Consider the following 17012-nt stretch of genomic DNA (forward strand, 5'->3'; position numbering starts at 1 on the left):
CTCGGTGGGACAGCTGGGTGGGGGTTTGTATTACTACATCAAATCTTGCATTTTCTTGGCAAATTTTTAACCAGAAACTGTGCTTTTTTTGCTACCAGAATAACTTGAAGTGTACAGACAAAATTTCCCACCACAAATAACAAAGGAAAAATGCGTTTGCTAAATTTTAGGAGCTTCCACTCACGTTTTGAAGGCTTTAAACTGTTGGTTGTGAATACAATATTTAGTCACATTAAACGCGCTACTCTTTTGTGGTAAGGATTGTCGGTCCTTTGTTGGAGGAGAAGACAAGTTCCCCCTTGGGCGTCACCGTCACTATGTCCTTTTCTCCGGGAAAAGCACTCATGAGCAGCACGCTGCTAATTGATGGTCATTCCGATGTATTTTCAGGCAAATCGGTCATCGTTTCTACTAATTTCGTTAATTTCTCTTTTCTTTACTTTCCCCTTGTTTTTATATTGAAAATTTCAGGGGAGGAGAAAGAGCCCCCTCACCTGTCTCCTTTCCCGCAATGTATATGGTCCCCCGCATCACATGGTTTGCTTTCTTAAAGGAAATTGCCATTGAGCTCAACTTGGCAACGGAGTACAAGGACAATATATCAATATTTCAATATCACCACAAACAACGTTTTGAAGAAATAGTGGCCACTACTTCTGTCTTTACAAGGTGTTTAACATGATAACCAAGTATAAAGTGGAAACTACGTACCCCACGTGAGAAACCCTTGTTTTGACTTGAATAACATCAAAATTTTGCTCATGAATATGGAAATCTTCGTCAGCATAAAATCCAAAATGTTGACATTTCAGCCTTTCGACGCTACAAAAGAAGTGGAAAGTCATCGTGACGTGTATCTTATGTTGTTTTGAAAATCTTATACCATGCTGTAAAGATGAAGACACCACAATGACACTGTCAGTTTTAACTCCACAAGAGTGCGCAACAGACCAAGGTAATGATTCGTAGGTAAAATACAATGGTCTGTACTAATTCAGTTTCCCAACGGCGGTGAATTCGAAAATAAACAGCATGGCCCCATGAGCTACTAGTACTTCTATACTTTACGACTGCATCATAATAAGAATTCCTGTGTCAGTCCCTGTATTTCGACAAAGAATTAAAACGGAAAAGCCATCCCATTTTACCCAACGGCTTCCAACCTTATAATCGCAAGATCCCGGGAGGAAACACGTACTGAAGTACACGTAGGCCCAACTTAGTAACCACCTTAATCGGAATAAAATTATCTTATTATTATAAAATTATCTCTAATTATCTATTATTATCTCCGATCTCGTACGGCTTATAGAGTTTTAAAAATGCAACTGGTTCGGTGTAAATAGAGAAATCTGGAGCACAAACACAAATAGTACAACAATGCATGAAATACGGAGCGATAAACGGTTGATTTGGAAAAGGCCGTGTTAATATACAGAGCTGTGGTGAAAGTAATATATGGAAGACAGGGAGCCAGTCTATTCACAAACCAAACTCAATTCCGGCTTCGTAGAAATTACGAGAACAAGATGACGCCACTGATCAGTGGGTGACGCACGCTGGTATCTAAATATATCCGAAAACCAGGTGACCACTCAAAGTCATCTGATAATTTTGGAATGTAATCACATGGTCTGTCAGCTGACGAAACACGTGATTTACACTTTTGTGCCTTTGTTAGTGTGTGAACCGTGCTGCGCGTTGCGATGCGCCATAGACCTGCCTTGCGCACTGAGAAAAACGAGCTCGAGTAAAAATTCAAAGATCGGAAACAGATTTACTCATTTTGCACTGTTTTTAAGGTAGGTACAACCCAATTTATATGCTTACATAAAACTCAAGTTTTCAATGATATCATTTTTAAATAATGTGCGCTATAAGCAGATATAAAGAAGCGTTTAAAAGTGGAAAAATTGTTTTTAACGTGTTGAAATTTTGCGAAATCAGCGATTTTCTCTAAAACGATGAAATTGACAGCCAACGCTACGCGCCACGTATCATCCCGGATTTGTCTAAAATGTTCTTTTTAAGTTTATTTCTTAAATACTGAATATCAAATTAGGCCTAATGGGGAAAATTTAAAACCATGATTGCATGAAAGGGTTAAATAAAGTTAGGATTAATGGGTATATTTTGTTGGCAATAGTAGGCATTTTTAGTTTAATAGTTGTCAAGTTATACATGTTATCATGGTTATATAGCCCCACAATCTTTCAACTACTGACAAGGTTAAATTCTTACGATTTCACTACTTGTTCCTTTCATGTTTACACAACTGCCAAATTGAGGAATCATTTATATAGGGAGGATGTTCTTCAGGATTACCCATTTTGACAGTTCAAGACATACAGTGATACATATTTTAAAGTACAGAAGTAGCAGGGTCTTAAAAGTGAGCATTGTCAATATTTCATAGTGCGAAGTGGTTCTTGATTGTTTTTCCATATACTAGTACAGCTCTGAGCATGTAAAGTGACTGGTATTGGAAGTCTTAGCAATTGATTTAAGTACAGAATATTCTTCATTTGGTTCCATGCTTATATTTATCATAGTGAATTCATATTCCCATGATGAAATTCAAACCTAGTGCAGTTGTGTTTTCCCCTAAAGAGAGTCCTTTCAGGACATCATGAAATGAAGGTAAACTGTCCTTCTGTGAAAATGATCGATTTAAATTTCGATTTAAACAATAAAGGATAACAGTGCATTTTTTAAACTAAATAAATAAATAATACATAAAATAGTCTGGTGTGACACACTGCGAATTGGGTGCCAACCACAACATCACAAAATTCAATGAATGCGAACAATTCGCAATGCAGTGTGCCACTAAGAGGTTGTCATGGAGAGGTCTGTTCGTTGTGCGTTATGGGATAAATAGTCGACAAAGTCTCATTCGCTAATTGCGCTGAGTTGGAGAAATGTCAGTTTTTCCAAATGTTTGTTTGTAGGTTGAAAATTCGAAATGGCGTATTGCGAATGGGTGTGAGGTAGTCAAATTGATGGTTTTGTGGGGAATGACTCAATCTATCAACTCTCTAACAATTTACGTACCAAAGTGCACTCAATCGCAGCAACGTGTTGATCGTAAACCTGAAAAGTGGCCTGTCTGCGGCAAACTCTTGGTGGCGTTCTGTACTGTGAATCGCCTATATTGCTCAGACTGGTGGTGGAATTTGATATTTACATGGTGCCAGTGTGATACTGGCCCTGTAGAAAGAATACAGTACTATGCCATGGCAAAATTCACATCGATATTTAAAAATGGCTCTTGTTTTACCCTTCCAAATGAAGGCCTGTTCATACTTCAGGCAGATGTAAAAGGGAAGCAAATTTGACATCACAAAAATATGTACATGTACAGTAAAATTCAGTCAAGTTGAGATGTGTTGATTTTTTTTCAAATTCCCAGCATCAATATTTGATCTTATGTCATAGTTTTGCATTCATATAATCTTAATTGCTAAGTATGAACTGGTTTTAGGCTGAGAGTTCTATATATCTTGAGTTCATGATATTCACGTGCTAAAATCTGGAGTTTATTGTGGATTATGATGCTATGAAGGATATTGGGTGATGATGTACATGTACAGGTTCAAGTTAAGATTTAAAAAATCACAAAAACTTTCATTACTTTTCATCAATGTATGAGTATACCCAGTTGCATCGGTTGTTATGCACAGTAATACTATTTCTAACTTTAGAATTCAAGTTTTGAGTCAAAAGTTCTCTTTCAGTTCAAACAGTATTTCATTTTTTATAAATTATCATGCTGTATACAGGCTTTTATCTAAGATGATTTTGAAAAGATGCGAAAGAATGAGATATACGGTCAATTCTAACATTATTTGCACATTGTTTTCCTATTCAAGGGTCCTAAGCACAATGGGAGGGGTAAACTATCAAGCTATTTGCTGTATTAATTAATACCTACTTCCTTGAATGCCAACAATCCACAAATGATGTGAATGGCGAAAAGCACCAGAACTTGGTTCATGTACATGTATTTGGATATTTCTTTCCTTGAATGCAAGGAATAGTAACACAGTGGGCCCATGCATCTTGATAAAAAAAATCCCCAAAGTGGGAATTTAAAACAAAAGCTTTTCTTTAAAGACACAATTTGTTTTGAAGAGAGAACGGGGAAAGTTTTTCATACATTTGTGAATGGTTGTATTTGAACACTGCTAGAGTCATTGAAATATTCCATGTAGTATTTGTCATGAATATTGAGTTACAAACTTGTCATTGATACATTGTGTTCATTTTTTTGTTCATAAAGAAAAGAAAGTCAACCAAACATGGAGATGGCTGATAACAAAGGTTAGTTCCATTTTTTTTGCAGCTCTCTGTTTGTGCATCTTTTGTTTACTTTCTTGTGCCCAAATTACCAAATGGGGAAATCGAGAGTAAGTTGTAACTGACTAGGAAAGAATATGGAATTCAGTTTTGTAAAATTCCAGAGAGGAATCAACTTAATAGATGCAGAGTTTATCAAGCCATTAGTAACAGTTTTTTTAGAAGGTTTGCTGTAAAAATAAACGTGTATGTACATGTGTAAATACATGCAGTGTTAACGGTCATTGTTTACAAGCTTTGAAATAAAAAGCAGAAGGCAAGAAATCATGTTTTTCACAAGATTACCTCTGGTTCCAGCTATTTCTAGCTATTTTTTTCTGGAAAGTTACATTGTATACATCTTAGAGCATGCAAAATATTCTAGAAATGAGAATTTCAGATCAGGGTACCATGATTCTCAGTGTTAATCACGGCTGTGTGAAATGTAGGTTAAATAATAAATATGTTCTTTTTGCATGGTAGATGCAGAATTTAGCGTAACTATTGGAGAAGACTTAGAGAGAGGAGCAGTCAAGATGGAGGATTCTGTAAGCACCGAGAGAGGCAACATGCAGGGATTCACCCATGCAACAAGTCCTCCAGAAGAGATCAAAATCCAGGTACAGTTGTCCCTTGGAGTCAGAGGTGCAGAGCACATCATGAGGGCGCCATTCAACTCTGACCACACAAAACACCTGACTCATTCTTTGTCACCACAGTGCCAAGGATCTCTGCATTCGTGGCCACTGCCGCATAACCACCCATTCTCTGCAGTGGGGTCAAGGACTGTTGTGTTGTACAGTGAAGCACGCTGCAGTGCAGTCACACAGATTTGTTTACGGGGAACAGGGATCTGTGTTCTTGGAATCAAATAACAGTTTGTCGTCTTTCATTGCCTGTGATACCTGCGCCACGTATATTGAAAATGATGATATCTATCCGATTTGACTTCAGCCGACACCGATGACTGTTCTTTTTCCAAGAACCCAGTTTTGTTCTTGATAGTTAAAGCTGCGTTTGTGCACACTTACTATAGGGCATTGACCTCATTATTAGGGAATAGCTTATCCACGTGAAATATTTTGAATGATGGTGATGTCATCATGTTAACGGTCAGCAGGAATTACTTTTTTGAAAATGTGGGTTTTGATTTATTGGGGTATTTGTGGGATTGGGGATAAAAACATTGTTGATGACAAGCACATACATGCTGAAAACTTGCAAGTCACTGACAATTTATCGAAGAAGTTGAACAGAAATGTATAGTGCGCTAGTGAAAAAGGCCAAGTTTTTAAAACTGAAATTGTGTTCAAATCAAGGCAGAAGTCATTTGAAAGGAGTAAATCTTTTTAAGAACCAAAAAGATGCGTCCAAAACTAAAATGTACACAGTCATCATTCAAACATTTCCACAGGAGTAATGTCTCACAAACGAATATGCTTTCGTATTTGCCAGCTGGGCTTTCAATATGTTCAGGTATGCTTGTCAACATGCTTTACCTTTGAGATGTTGAGCACTATTGGCCAGTGTCTTTGTAAACAAACTTTGTGCTGAAATTAACAAATATGCTGGGAATTTAGCCACAAAGGGTACTCTTTGTACAACCAGAACAGGTTTGATGTGAGGCAGTGAGAAATTTGTTGCCTCCATCCACATTTTGAATATTCAAACGGCTGTGGATATGCATCACGTAAACAAAGAGATTCACCCAATGTGAAATTGGCCTTCACTTTAATTGTTTTCTGTTTAAATTAAAGACAAAGTACTAAACACAATATAACTCATATAACACCACATACAAGTAAATTCAATTCAGTAACTACATAAATTCCAAGGTTCCTCTTGAAAAGATACATGTACATTCGTGCATCTCCTATACATGTTCATGAAATTATGTTATTTTTCAAACATTGATTCCAACAGCTTGTTCTTATAGTTTGTTTTTGCAGATATGCACAAAATGGGATATACAAATATGTTTTGGGAAAACATATGTGACCTCAGTTACAACATTCTCGGGCAAGTTAGATCAAGACCATTAGTTAACCAGTGGTTGGTTTGTGATGTACCTGGTGCATGTGCAGTGAAGTTGAAGTGCGAACAACCCTAGTCAACTGTTGTCAGGTCATTAGGTGGCCTCGGGAAGGGCAAATTGCAAATATGAAAGTGAATGTGGTTGTTAACTAGTGACATGGTGTTTCTCTCTGGCATGTTTCTTATAACTGGTCCTCTCTGCACTGTGGTAACAGAAATGGGTTGGTGGCAACCAATGACGCGACCAACCTCTTTAGGCTGGTCGCGAATAGTTGACTTGTCTAGTCCAACCATCGTTGACTAAGGTGAGTTCGATGAGAGATAGTCAAAATATGGTTAACTATGGTCCTTGATCAAATTGCCCCTCAATGAAAACAATTACTGAACAACAGTCACTTTCTCAAACAATGATTAACTGAAATTCGTAATGGAGTTGCAGTTTTGGCAGCAATATGGACAAGTTTGTTTGTTGATAATACTTTAAGCTACATATGTTCCCAAGTTTCCTTTTGTGGACGGGACTTTTCCAGCAGCAAAGTTATTAATCATTAACCCTAACCCTCCTCAATCCTTCACCTGTTGGAGGACTGAGGAGTGTTAGGGTTAATGATGAACGACAGTAATTTCCAAGGTGGTTTTGTTATTTTTTCACTTTCTTTTCTCTGTGTGTCCACTTTTCATTTGTTTTTTTCAATTTTACCAGAGAGGGAAAAGTTTAAGGTGTTTGACTGACTCTCAGGGTGCTCCAAAATCAAAAAAGTAGAGTAATTCCAAGTTTAGAATTGATTCTTTCTGATTCTGCTGTTTTGTCACCAGCAAAGTCAACTTTAGAATAGGCCATCAGGGAAAGCACATGTTGAACGTTCCAGGTTGTTCCAGTATTAGAGGAGATATTTTCCATGTAAGCAGGACGTATAAAAAAATTAAAATTCTAGCGAAGTTGTGTAGAAACTCACAAAGCCCCTGCAGATTTTTGTTCGGAACATTCATACATAAACACATGCTCATAAATATGCATTCTATTTTGCATATATTGCACTGTTCATCAGACATACATTTTAAGCAAATATGGTTTTATCATATAGCCAAGCCAAGCGCTTGACACACAGAGTTTTATTTCTTGTCCATTTCAATCCAGTCTGCACATATGCCTTGATTTTATCCCAATCCTTTGGGCTCTATTCAACTGACACTTCCCACAGTCATTAAAAGTTGCATCTATGAAACAAAATCAGTAATAGGGTCATCTACGTAGACAACACAGCCTACCCCTGCTACTCCTCTGTGGTGGTATCAACAAGTTAAGAAAAGAGAAAAAATTGAAAGTTCTACAGAATCTGACAACAGCTTTTTATTTCCATATTGGCAACATTTTCCAGAAGTTACAGATATTTCACCAACACCTACCAAGACATCTGTTTCTAAACACTGAAACCATAACTGGTAACTAAAGCCTGGTTTCCATTCCGACGTCTGCAACGCAGAGAGCAATGTAATCAAGACGCAAACTGCAACGCAGACATGTGGAAACGTGTCAAACGGAAGTGTCACCGACAATGCAGACAAATGCAAACCAGCCCAAGTTGAGCCAGGTTAGACTATCTGCGATGTGTAGCCATGGTACCGTCATATAAACACTCACACTAGCATGACCGTGTACAACAATGTCCCTCTCACGGATACGTAGTTCCACAAATTTTGCCCATTTTCTTCTTAATATGCTTAAATACTACGCCCCATTAATCAACTAAATAGTTTCGGAGTTTCTGATGCCGTTCGTTTCAATTTTTGGGTGGAATTACGTCATGCACGTCTGGGGCCATGTCTTGCTTCCCGTCTGTGTTACAGATGACCATATGGAAACCATGTCTTATTTTGGCCCATTATATACTTCATACTACCTGGAGTAGTCAGGTTATTGTAGAAATACTTACTGATCTCCATGCTAAAAAAATTAAAGCCAGGCTTATACCATCACCAGGTGAACTTGGGCAGAAGGAACTGTAGATCTGTTGATGCCTCAGTAGTCAGTCAATGGTAAACGCACGGTTTCACGGCTTACTTCATTATGTGTACTTTAAGCAGCCAGCCAATTGAGCAAGGTGTCAGATATTGACCCCTCTGGTGAGTTCCTCACCCAAGTACGGTAACTTCCTGTGTTGTGTGGATTTGTCGAAGGAGGTAACAATCAACCTATCATTGGAGATTAAATCTTTAGAATTGTCTTCATAACTGCATGCTGGATTCGTTCTGAACCAAAACCCGAAGTTTGGATGGAAGTTAAAAAACCTAGAATGCACACACAGTGTACATGCACATGCAGTGTTTGTTTATACAGTATATGTCGAAATTTGCTTTGCTAGATGTGATTGAAGAGGCAGCTGTGTGACCTTGGTACTTTTGTCAGAGATTTTGCTGCACCCACCAGTGCTTTACAAGTGTTCTGCTCCGGTGAGCATGTTAGACTGGTCATCATGCCCATGTACATGTACTCTCCATACAGAAGTGCCGGTATAGTTCTGATAGTGTCTTATACATGCTTCCAAATTCCATGCTTTGATTTAAAGGTCAGTTTGTGAATGGTTCAGTGTCTGGTGGATAGAACCTTCTGTCAGTGAACGTTGTGCTTCACTCTGTCAGGAACATACAAGCACTTGCAGGTGAAATGAAGCTTTACATAGTTTTGTTTGAAACTTGAAATGTTTAAGTCCAACAGCCACAATGGTGTACCTCAGTCAAGTTGCTGGTGGATTTCTTCGTAATCACGGCGGTAGGAAAATCATTTTCTTTGCAAAGTTAGATATACTGTATGTTGCAGATGTGTTGACTTGTGTAGACTAGCTGTCTTTTGAGTGACCCACATGTTAAAGATCTGCAAACCTGACAGCTGAAGTGCCCGAGTGGCATTTCTGACCCATGATCTTACAATTGAAAAATAAATCTTTAACTGATTGTCAGTGCATGTCATGTTATTATTGAAACTTAATATCAAAGGGTGCCTCACATTGAAAATATAATTAGAGCTACATGTAGTTAAACGTTAATATTTATAAATTATTTATGGCATTATGAGGCTCATAAGTGCATCATAAAGATATACACAAATGCATTACTACCTGTGGTGCACTGTGAATGGGCAAGGCTTATAAGTTAGTTGATACAGCACATAAAAACTCTGCGGTGGGAAAACATCTTCACAATTCAAGCATACTACCTAACTAATATGATACACGGTGTATGTCAAAATGAAGTTTTTGACCAAAAACCTTCAGGAAGTACCAAATAGAGGGAGATGGGGGTTGGAGGATAATGACAAGAAAGGACATGTGGGAGGAAGGGCAGGAACTTTGGATGAAGATGGGGCGAAAGATTAAAGAATCAATGAGGACGTTGAGCAGTGAGCAAACCATATTGGATTCATCAATTATCAGCTATATATTTGCCGCAAATTATGTTTTGTTCATCATTTACCAAAAAAAATGTATTTAAGGAATTTCCCCAGCTGATCTGCTTTCATCTCGTCTTGAATCAAAAGGCCACAAGTTGTGTCACACTTTACTGAAATATGAGCATTGTTGACACTGGCTGGGGGGGATCAGTCCTCCCTCCACCAGACTTTTTCCACAGGCAGGTCCTATAAAGGGATGGGTCCCAATGGATCAGTCTGTTAAGGGCTGATACCAGATGGTCTCACAACTGGCTCTCCACTCTGAAAATCCTTCCTCTGCTGTTGATTGTTGAGCCAAACAAGTAGCAGCTAAATTTATATTGATAAGCATACTATTAAGCAGCCAGCTTAACGTGTACATGTACGTGTATGTTTGCACCTCTGTACATGTAGGTCCGTGGAATGACCTGTGAGAATTGCACCTGGTCCATCAAAGAACACTTGGCAAAAGTAAACGGGGTGGCCAGTGTTTCGGTGTCCCTTGAAAAGGAAATGGCAGCTGTCCATTTTTATCCTGAGGAAGTCAGCCCGCAAGAGCTGCAGGAAGCCATCAATGACACGGGGTACGAGGCTGAACTTCAAGGTGAGATGAACATTGAAAGTGTATCGCCACCAAAATACGGTCAATCTTGTTAACATTGGGACTGACATATTTGCTATGTACTTTAGGCCTCTTGCCTTTCCAACAATAGTAAACATAACAATACCTTTCCATTTCACTTGTCACAGTTACGTTTATAGGTACCGGCTAGATGTAGACCATATCATTTTTTCTCATCATGATATGGTAATGTCTTTTAAAAGTGGAATTGCCTACTGGGATCTTGGTGATATTGCTTTTATTATCGGCAAATATTTCTCAACCTGAGTTTTCTGAAAACATTGATGACCCTTCTTTTGTTTTTCCCAAAATTGAGCTTCATCAGTTGAGCAAAACCCACTTCATTGCCGTGGTACAATGTAAGGTGTCAGAAACCTAGGGCTGAATCTTTTTTATGGCTCGTGAAGTTTCTAAATAACAAACATATGAACAAGCTCACAGTGAAGAGACCGTGCATCAGTGAAATTTTTGTTGGTACATACATTAATATTAAGAATAGCTGCTAGGTAGTGGTAGTTTTAAACCTTACCCACAGATGCTGTATCTTGATTGGCCAAGAACCAATCACATGGTAGTCACTGTTTTTGCTATCTTTTTGCTCACGGCCAGAAGAATTATATTTGTAAGTAACCAAAATACTATATCTGTAGCAAGCAGAGAGGTATTGTGATGACCATCGATGTCGCGGTTGCGCTCATTTTTGTAAATATTAGCTCACTTATCCAGCGTGCTCGGATCTCCAGAAGAACACTTAAGATAACTGAGCAGATTGCATTGCCACAACGTGCTTAGTTTGCCAGTGAGCTTATCTTTCCAGCCGCACACATGTTTGCTACTTGCTGGCGCTAGTGGTATGTTGGGGGTTGGTTTCGTATGATTATAGAAATATTGTGTCAGGCCTGCCTTGCTGCAAAGTCTAAGTGCGGGCTGGGGTGAATTCGGAAGAGACTGGAAGATCGAGGAAGCTAGAGTAAAGCTACATATTCATCAGTGAGGTACAAACTGGGCATTGCTGCACATACGTTCAGGTTGCAGTTCAGGCCATTCAGGGTATGTTCTGGACCCTTGGGTTTTATCCCGAGTTAGCAAACTCTCCACACCCTCACTGCCTCCAGTCACCATGTAAGCCGCTTCACGATTGGAATTCCTGCAGTCTCCTGATGACGGACCGTACTGTCTGAAACGTTGAGTACACTTCGGTTTCTTTCAGACCCACACATACTTGCGCCGTGCAACTACTACCATAAACCTACGACTTAACATGATAAATCAGTGAACAATTATTTTTAGATAATGCCATTTATGAACAGGATTACGCTTAAATCTTAAAGTCGACTACTTTGTAGCTTTCTGTGTGTGTGTGCGCACGCATGCAGGCACCGCCAATGCTGTTTATTGATTGGCTTGGTTCAGCACATGACTAAACATACAGTGCTCTCGTAAGGCTAGTTCACAAATTTATGGTAATAATTTATCTCATGGTGTTGTAAAAGTAGCCTCCGTCAGTGATCCAAGGAGCCAGTGTTCTAGCCACCGTGGGCGGCACCAGGCAGTACCACCCAATATTACAAATTTTCGCCCGACTCTCAGGTTCAAATTGGCTGTGCCGCCCAGCACGGATTTTCAAAAAATGAACTGAAATATTACTGAAAATGTACCAATTTGATCGTATTTCAAGCATCAGAAAGCATTGAGAACTTCAAGCTAGCATTGTTACAAAATTCAGATGTGAAATTATGGGATATAATGTAGCCTCCCCGAGGCAGTGTGCACTTGTCCATAGTCTTGGCTCAAGACCAGCCGAACAGCGGTATCAATAGAGGGTGCAAATCCAGTCCGGCTATAAGCCACAAGAGAGCTCTGCTCATTGCGCTCGCTACGTTTCGCAATCCACTACGCTCGCTACGTTTCGCAATCCAAACATTTACCCGGCACTAAAATGGTCCTAGCTAGAACACTGCAAGGAGCATTCTTTTTTCTATGGATCACACTGAGAGGCTGGTTTTGCTACACTGTTCAAAGCAGTATTTGTATTGGATATACATTTAGATGGAGGTACTGTACGTGTTACTTGTTTTCTCTGATAGAATCTTAAAGTTAACGATAAGAATGTACTGTTTCAGGAATGGCTTCCGAGTGCATCTCTTTCTATTGTTTTCACCATTGACAAAGTACTGCATCCATTTCAGACTAACTTTTGTCATCACAGGTAGCTCAAAGTGTGTGCATGTATCCACTTAATACTTTCAAGGTTTTCCAGGCTTGCAAACTTAACTAAAATCTGAACTCTTCCATGATGCATTTTTAACTCATGTAGTTTTTTTTTCAGGAAGTCCTATATCTGAACCGTTGTTCTGGTTATTTGAATGAAAAGAAGTGTGTAGTTTGCAGGTCTTCTTTGATGTAATCTTAATTGTTAATTTTTTCACTCATGCTTGCGCAAAAAGGACGGAGACCTTGTCTTCAACACAAGGAGGATCTCCACCATCCGAGAATAGAGGAAGAAGGAAGTGAACTACAATCACTCTTAGCAAACAGAGATGGTAACCAAACAAGACTTTAATAAATGTCACTTTCCAACATTCACCACTGCATCGTACATTTTGGAACAGTTTTTCTTTGACATTACCTCGTCATGCATTGTTTCTCTGTAGATACTGTAATTAAGAATCAAATCAAAAGCAAACGGCAATGTTTGGAAAGTCCTATGGTGCAATGTTTTGTCCAAGCTTTGCCGGGGATGTATTTTGGCATTAATGAAAGAAAATTAGTGATGCATTTTTTTATGTAACTGCGAACAGTGACGACATACTACATTTGGCTTTACAACAAAAAGATGCAAGCAGATTATATTTTATTTTTAAATAAACTTCAAGGTATGCTCTTCACGGTTATACACTATTGGCATATATTTGAAAAGCAAAAGCATATCTATATGTAAGTTTGGTAATATGCTACTTTTTCTGCCGTCTGGAAATGTTTGCATGGCCCCAAGTGTCAAATCTCACTTTAGAGCTGTCACATGATTGTAAAGAATAACTTGAAGTTTCCAAAACATCGATCTACATATACATATATATGTATAATAATGCAACATAATTGGTTCAGCGTTTGGGTAACTGAAACATTTGCTAGCTACATTTGCCAAAGTGCACCCCTGGTAGAGTGTTTGCATGATTGGACAGTGCTCGACTCCATTACAAGGAATTTATACAAAACTCCATGCATCATTTTTTTCTTTAAGTTCATAGCATTACTGCCCTCAGTAGCCCGGTGCTTGCTTTTTGCTCTGTCGTAGCCATAGTTTTTCTTCTGTTTTCTTTTATTTCTGGATTTGTCGGCACACATCTTGAAATTGTGTTGCAAAAAGGGAGATGCCACAATCATTTCAAACCCAAAATTCATGCACTGTCATTTTGTCCAGTTGAAATGTACAAGTAACTTGGACATCAAGTCATCTGACACACATACACACACGTCAGGTGTTTTTGTACTTACTGTTTTACACAACTTTAATACAGTCAGCTACTGATGAGATTAAGTGATAAGCATTGTCAGAGATTTTTGGCATTTGAATCACCAAACTAACAGGTTTGGCCTTATATGCTGTAATTTCAAAGCCAAAGAGGGTAATCAGTCAAACCAACAGTCCTGAAGCACCATGTCAGACTTTGTTTCATGTGTTCTTTCCTGTGCAGGCTTAATGGGTCATGTCCTAACTCCCTGCCATAGGATAGTGCACAAATAAGGCATGATGTCATTATATGTTATAGGTCTTATTTAGAGCTACTGAATGCTGGAAAGAGCCTGAATTAAGGCCTATTCAAACTTAGTGCTAGAGCAAACATGATCCCAACACCAGATCAAACATTTGCACTGTAAATTTGCAAAAAAATGAAAAACACTTTTCAACTGGAGTGAATTTCATCACAGATGTTTCATGTCATCAAATTCACTTTGCTTTCATGTTAGCCCAAAGGCAGGCCCGTCGTCAAGGGTGGGGGGGCCACCCCCCTCCCACCCAGCAAGCAGCCCCCTCCCCCATCGACAAAAACCATAAGCATCAAAATTATCAATAGTTTTTGTGATGTGTCCCCTAGAGCTGGTGTATGGTTCCCCTAATTCCCAAAGCTGGCAACGGCTGCCTGAGGGGTAATGAACTGGCTTTCCAGTATGTTTTTGTTTAGCCTATAGCAAATTGCAAAGAATAACAGTATCAGGAAGGAATACGGGCGATTCACAAAAGTGCGTCACCGAAAGTTTGCAACACGTTGGCCAATCATAGCGCACCAAATTTGTCGACCCTTTCCAAAAGCGCATTGGGTCGACAAATTTTGCGAATTGTAATTGGCCAACGCGTTGGAAACTCTTGGTGGCGTACTACTGTGAAACGGCCGTTTTAAGTTCTGGTACCTGTAGTCCATGGCCGTGAGAAAATGACAGGTGCATTCAAGCTTTGGTTCATGATCAGGAGACTCAGAGGTTGATTGTTTTGGAGTTCCAATACTTGCACAGTCTATATTGTGTCACCATCTTCTTTGGTCAAGAATTTAGAGTATTACTTTTTTCTGTGTTTTCACTTGGTATCATGTTCAGAGTTGTACATATAGCATAGTATCATATTTCCTTGTTCATTTGCCATAGTCACATTCATCAAGTTTCACAGGTCAGATATTCATGCTGTGAATTTGCAAAAGTTGAACACAGTTATCAACTCAAGTGCATTTGCTGCAGATGTTTTGCATTAAGAAAATTGCTTCACTTATAAGCATAAACTGGGCTCCTCTAGTAATTCTCTTAGTAGCTGAATGAAAGCCAAACCTTACTTCTTTTCTTTCATTTGGTCTTGTCCCTCTGTACTTGTATTTATGAGACTTGAAATATTTGAAATGTTGAACATCTGGAGTTGTGTGCTTGGACAAGTTTACAAAATTTTGATTGATCATGTGCCATTACACACTAGACTTCTCACCAGAACAATCCCATTTGTGCAGTTTTCCCGTCTTGCCTCAAAAATGCCTTGCGTTCTTCTTCAAATTTTTCTAGTTTCTGTCCTAAAATTCCACTCCATATTCAAAATTTGTTAATTATTAACTGTAATTTCTCAGTTTTCACTTGTGAATCATCGACCCTATGATTGAAGATATGTAGTTCAGGGTGTAGTTTGGGTTATATAAGCTTGATCATTGTAAAAGTAATGGTCACAAAAACAGGTGTTTCTCTTTTCACTTACTCCTTCTGATCTTTCTAAATCAGTGTATCATCCCTTTTTTGTCCAAGGACAAAAGCCCACACAAGTCTCATGGCTGTAATGTTACAGCTTCCACCAGTTTCTATATGGGAATTCTTTGGATTTTGTAAGGATGCACATTCGCCAGCCCCCCTTCTCTTGGCATGCACATGCACACAGCCGTGCGTGCAAAATACAATCCTCAAAGCACAAGTACATGTATAGTGGAACCTCGAACAATGCATTATCCAAAGTGATAAACCCGATATCAATTGAACAATCTCCGTTTAACTTGCGTCTATCACACAAAAATTACGCATCCCCACTGGATACACATATATGCAGTTACAAATGAGATAGTAGCGCTGACCCAAACAGCTGTGATGCCCATGAATGAACCTTGAAACCTTCTGCGGCACATTTGTTGTACATTGTTAACTTAATTTCAAGTGAGAATTTTCATTCCCAAGAAATGAAGATTTTTTTTACTAGACTGGAAAAGACTTGCTCTTTTGATGTCAGTAGCTGACACTTTGGAAAACACTATTTCTGAAACACTAAAGCAGCTATAGCAGTAAAATGTCATTCGTCATAAATCAGGTGGTGAACATACATGTACATGTATGAGAACAGAGGTGCATATTAACTGAGTGCTAGCTTGTTATTCATATCATCGTGGATGACATCATCATGAATTCACCTCAATCGGTTATATGTGACTATTCTATGGAAACTTGTACCAAGTTTCAGCCTGGTAATTGCAAATATTTCTGTTTTGGGGGGTATTCCATTGATGTCTAATTTTAAGGTTGTAAAGGTTTCCAGGTGTTTACATTTTTTTTTAAATTGAAACTATAGATAAATTTTTACTAGTTGTGCATTGCTATCAGAGCAAGTATGGTCAAAAGACAGGAAAAAGAAGACCTGAAAAGGCATATGATAAATTTTATTCTGGCATATTTTGGTGGTCTTTGCAGAGGGCTCCATTATTAAGTTCCTCAAAAGAGGAAACAACCATGTATGTTTTGGTTTGGGCAAAAAAGGTTTTATACCTGTACATTACCAAGAACTTTATTCCATTTTCAGTATTTGCTTCAGCTGATACCAGCCCCGTTTGCCCTTTTTTTGTAAGATGGCCACCTGAAAAACTTGTTCTGGGTATGCTCATAATCATCCATAATTCGGTTCAGACAAAGCTAGTAACCAGTGAAGACTGGTGGACCAGGACTAGAGGTGCACTAAACCAATTTATTCCCAAGATTTGTTTTAAACACCAATTTATTCCCAAGATTTGTTTTAAACACCAAATTATTCCCAAGATTTGTTTTAAACTCATGAACAGTTTGACATACATTGTATGA

The 17012-nt window shown here is 38.7% G+C and overlaps 1 protein-coding gene across 7 annotated transcripts in view; it reads left to right on the top strand.

Moving 5' to 3' along the window:
- The first annotated feature begins 1610 nt into the window (after positions 1–1610).
- Positions 1611–17012, top strand: part of LOC147798020 (copper-transporting ATPase 2-like) — a 43468-nt gene continuing 28066 nt past the window's right edge. The window contains exons 1-6 of one of the 7 annotated variants that reach the window (XM_087141583.1): positions 1611–1802; positions 4283–4323; positions 4822–4958; positions 8736–8823; positions 10214–10403; positions 12869–12964. In XM_087141583.1, the coding sequence (XP_086997709.1) occupies positions 10223–10403; positions 12869–12964 (277 nt within the window). In that variant the 5' untranslated portion in view covers positions 1611–1802; positions 4283–4323; positions 4822–4958; positions 8736–8823; positions 10214–10222. Of the gene's footprint in view, positions 1803–4282; positions 4324–4821; positions 4959–8735; positions 8824–8939; positions 9143–9644; positions 9770–10213; positions 10404–12868; positions 12965–17012 lie in introns of those variants that run through there. The other 6 variants (XM_087141582.1, XM_087141578.1, XM_087141579.1 and 3 more) reach the window with 6 other exon arrangements.

Source organism: Acanthaster planci, linkage group LG09 (genome assembly GCF_054643075.1).
Source record: "Acanthaster planci isolate LZ-2023a linkage group LG09, COTS_SCS, whole genome shotgun sequence".
Taxonomy (NCBI): domain Eukaryota; kingdom Metazoa; phylum Echinodermata; class Asteroidea; order Valvatida; family Acanthasteridae; genus Acanthaster; species Acanthaster planci.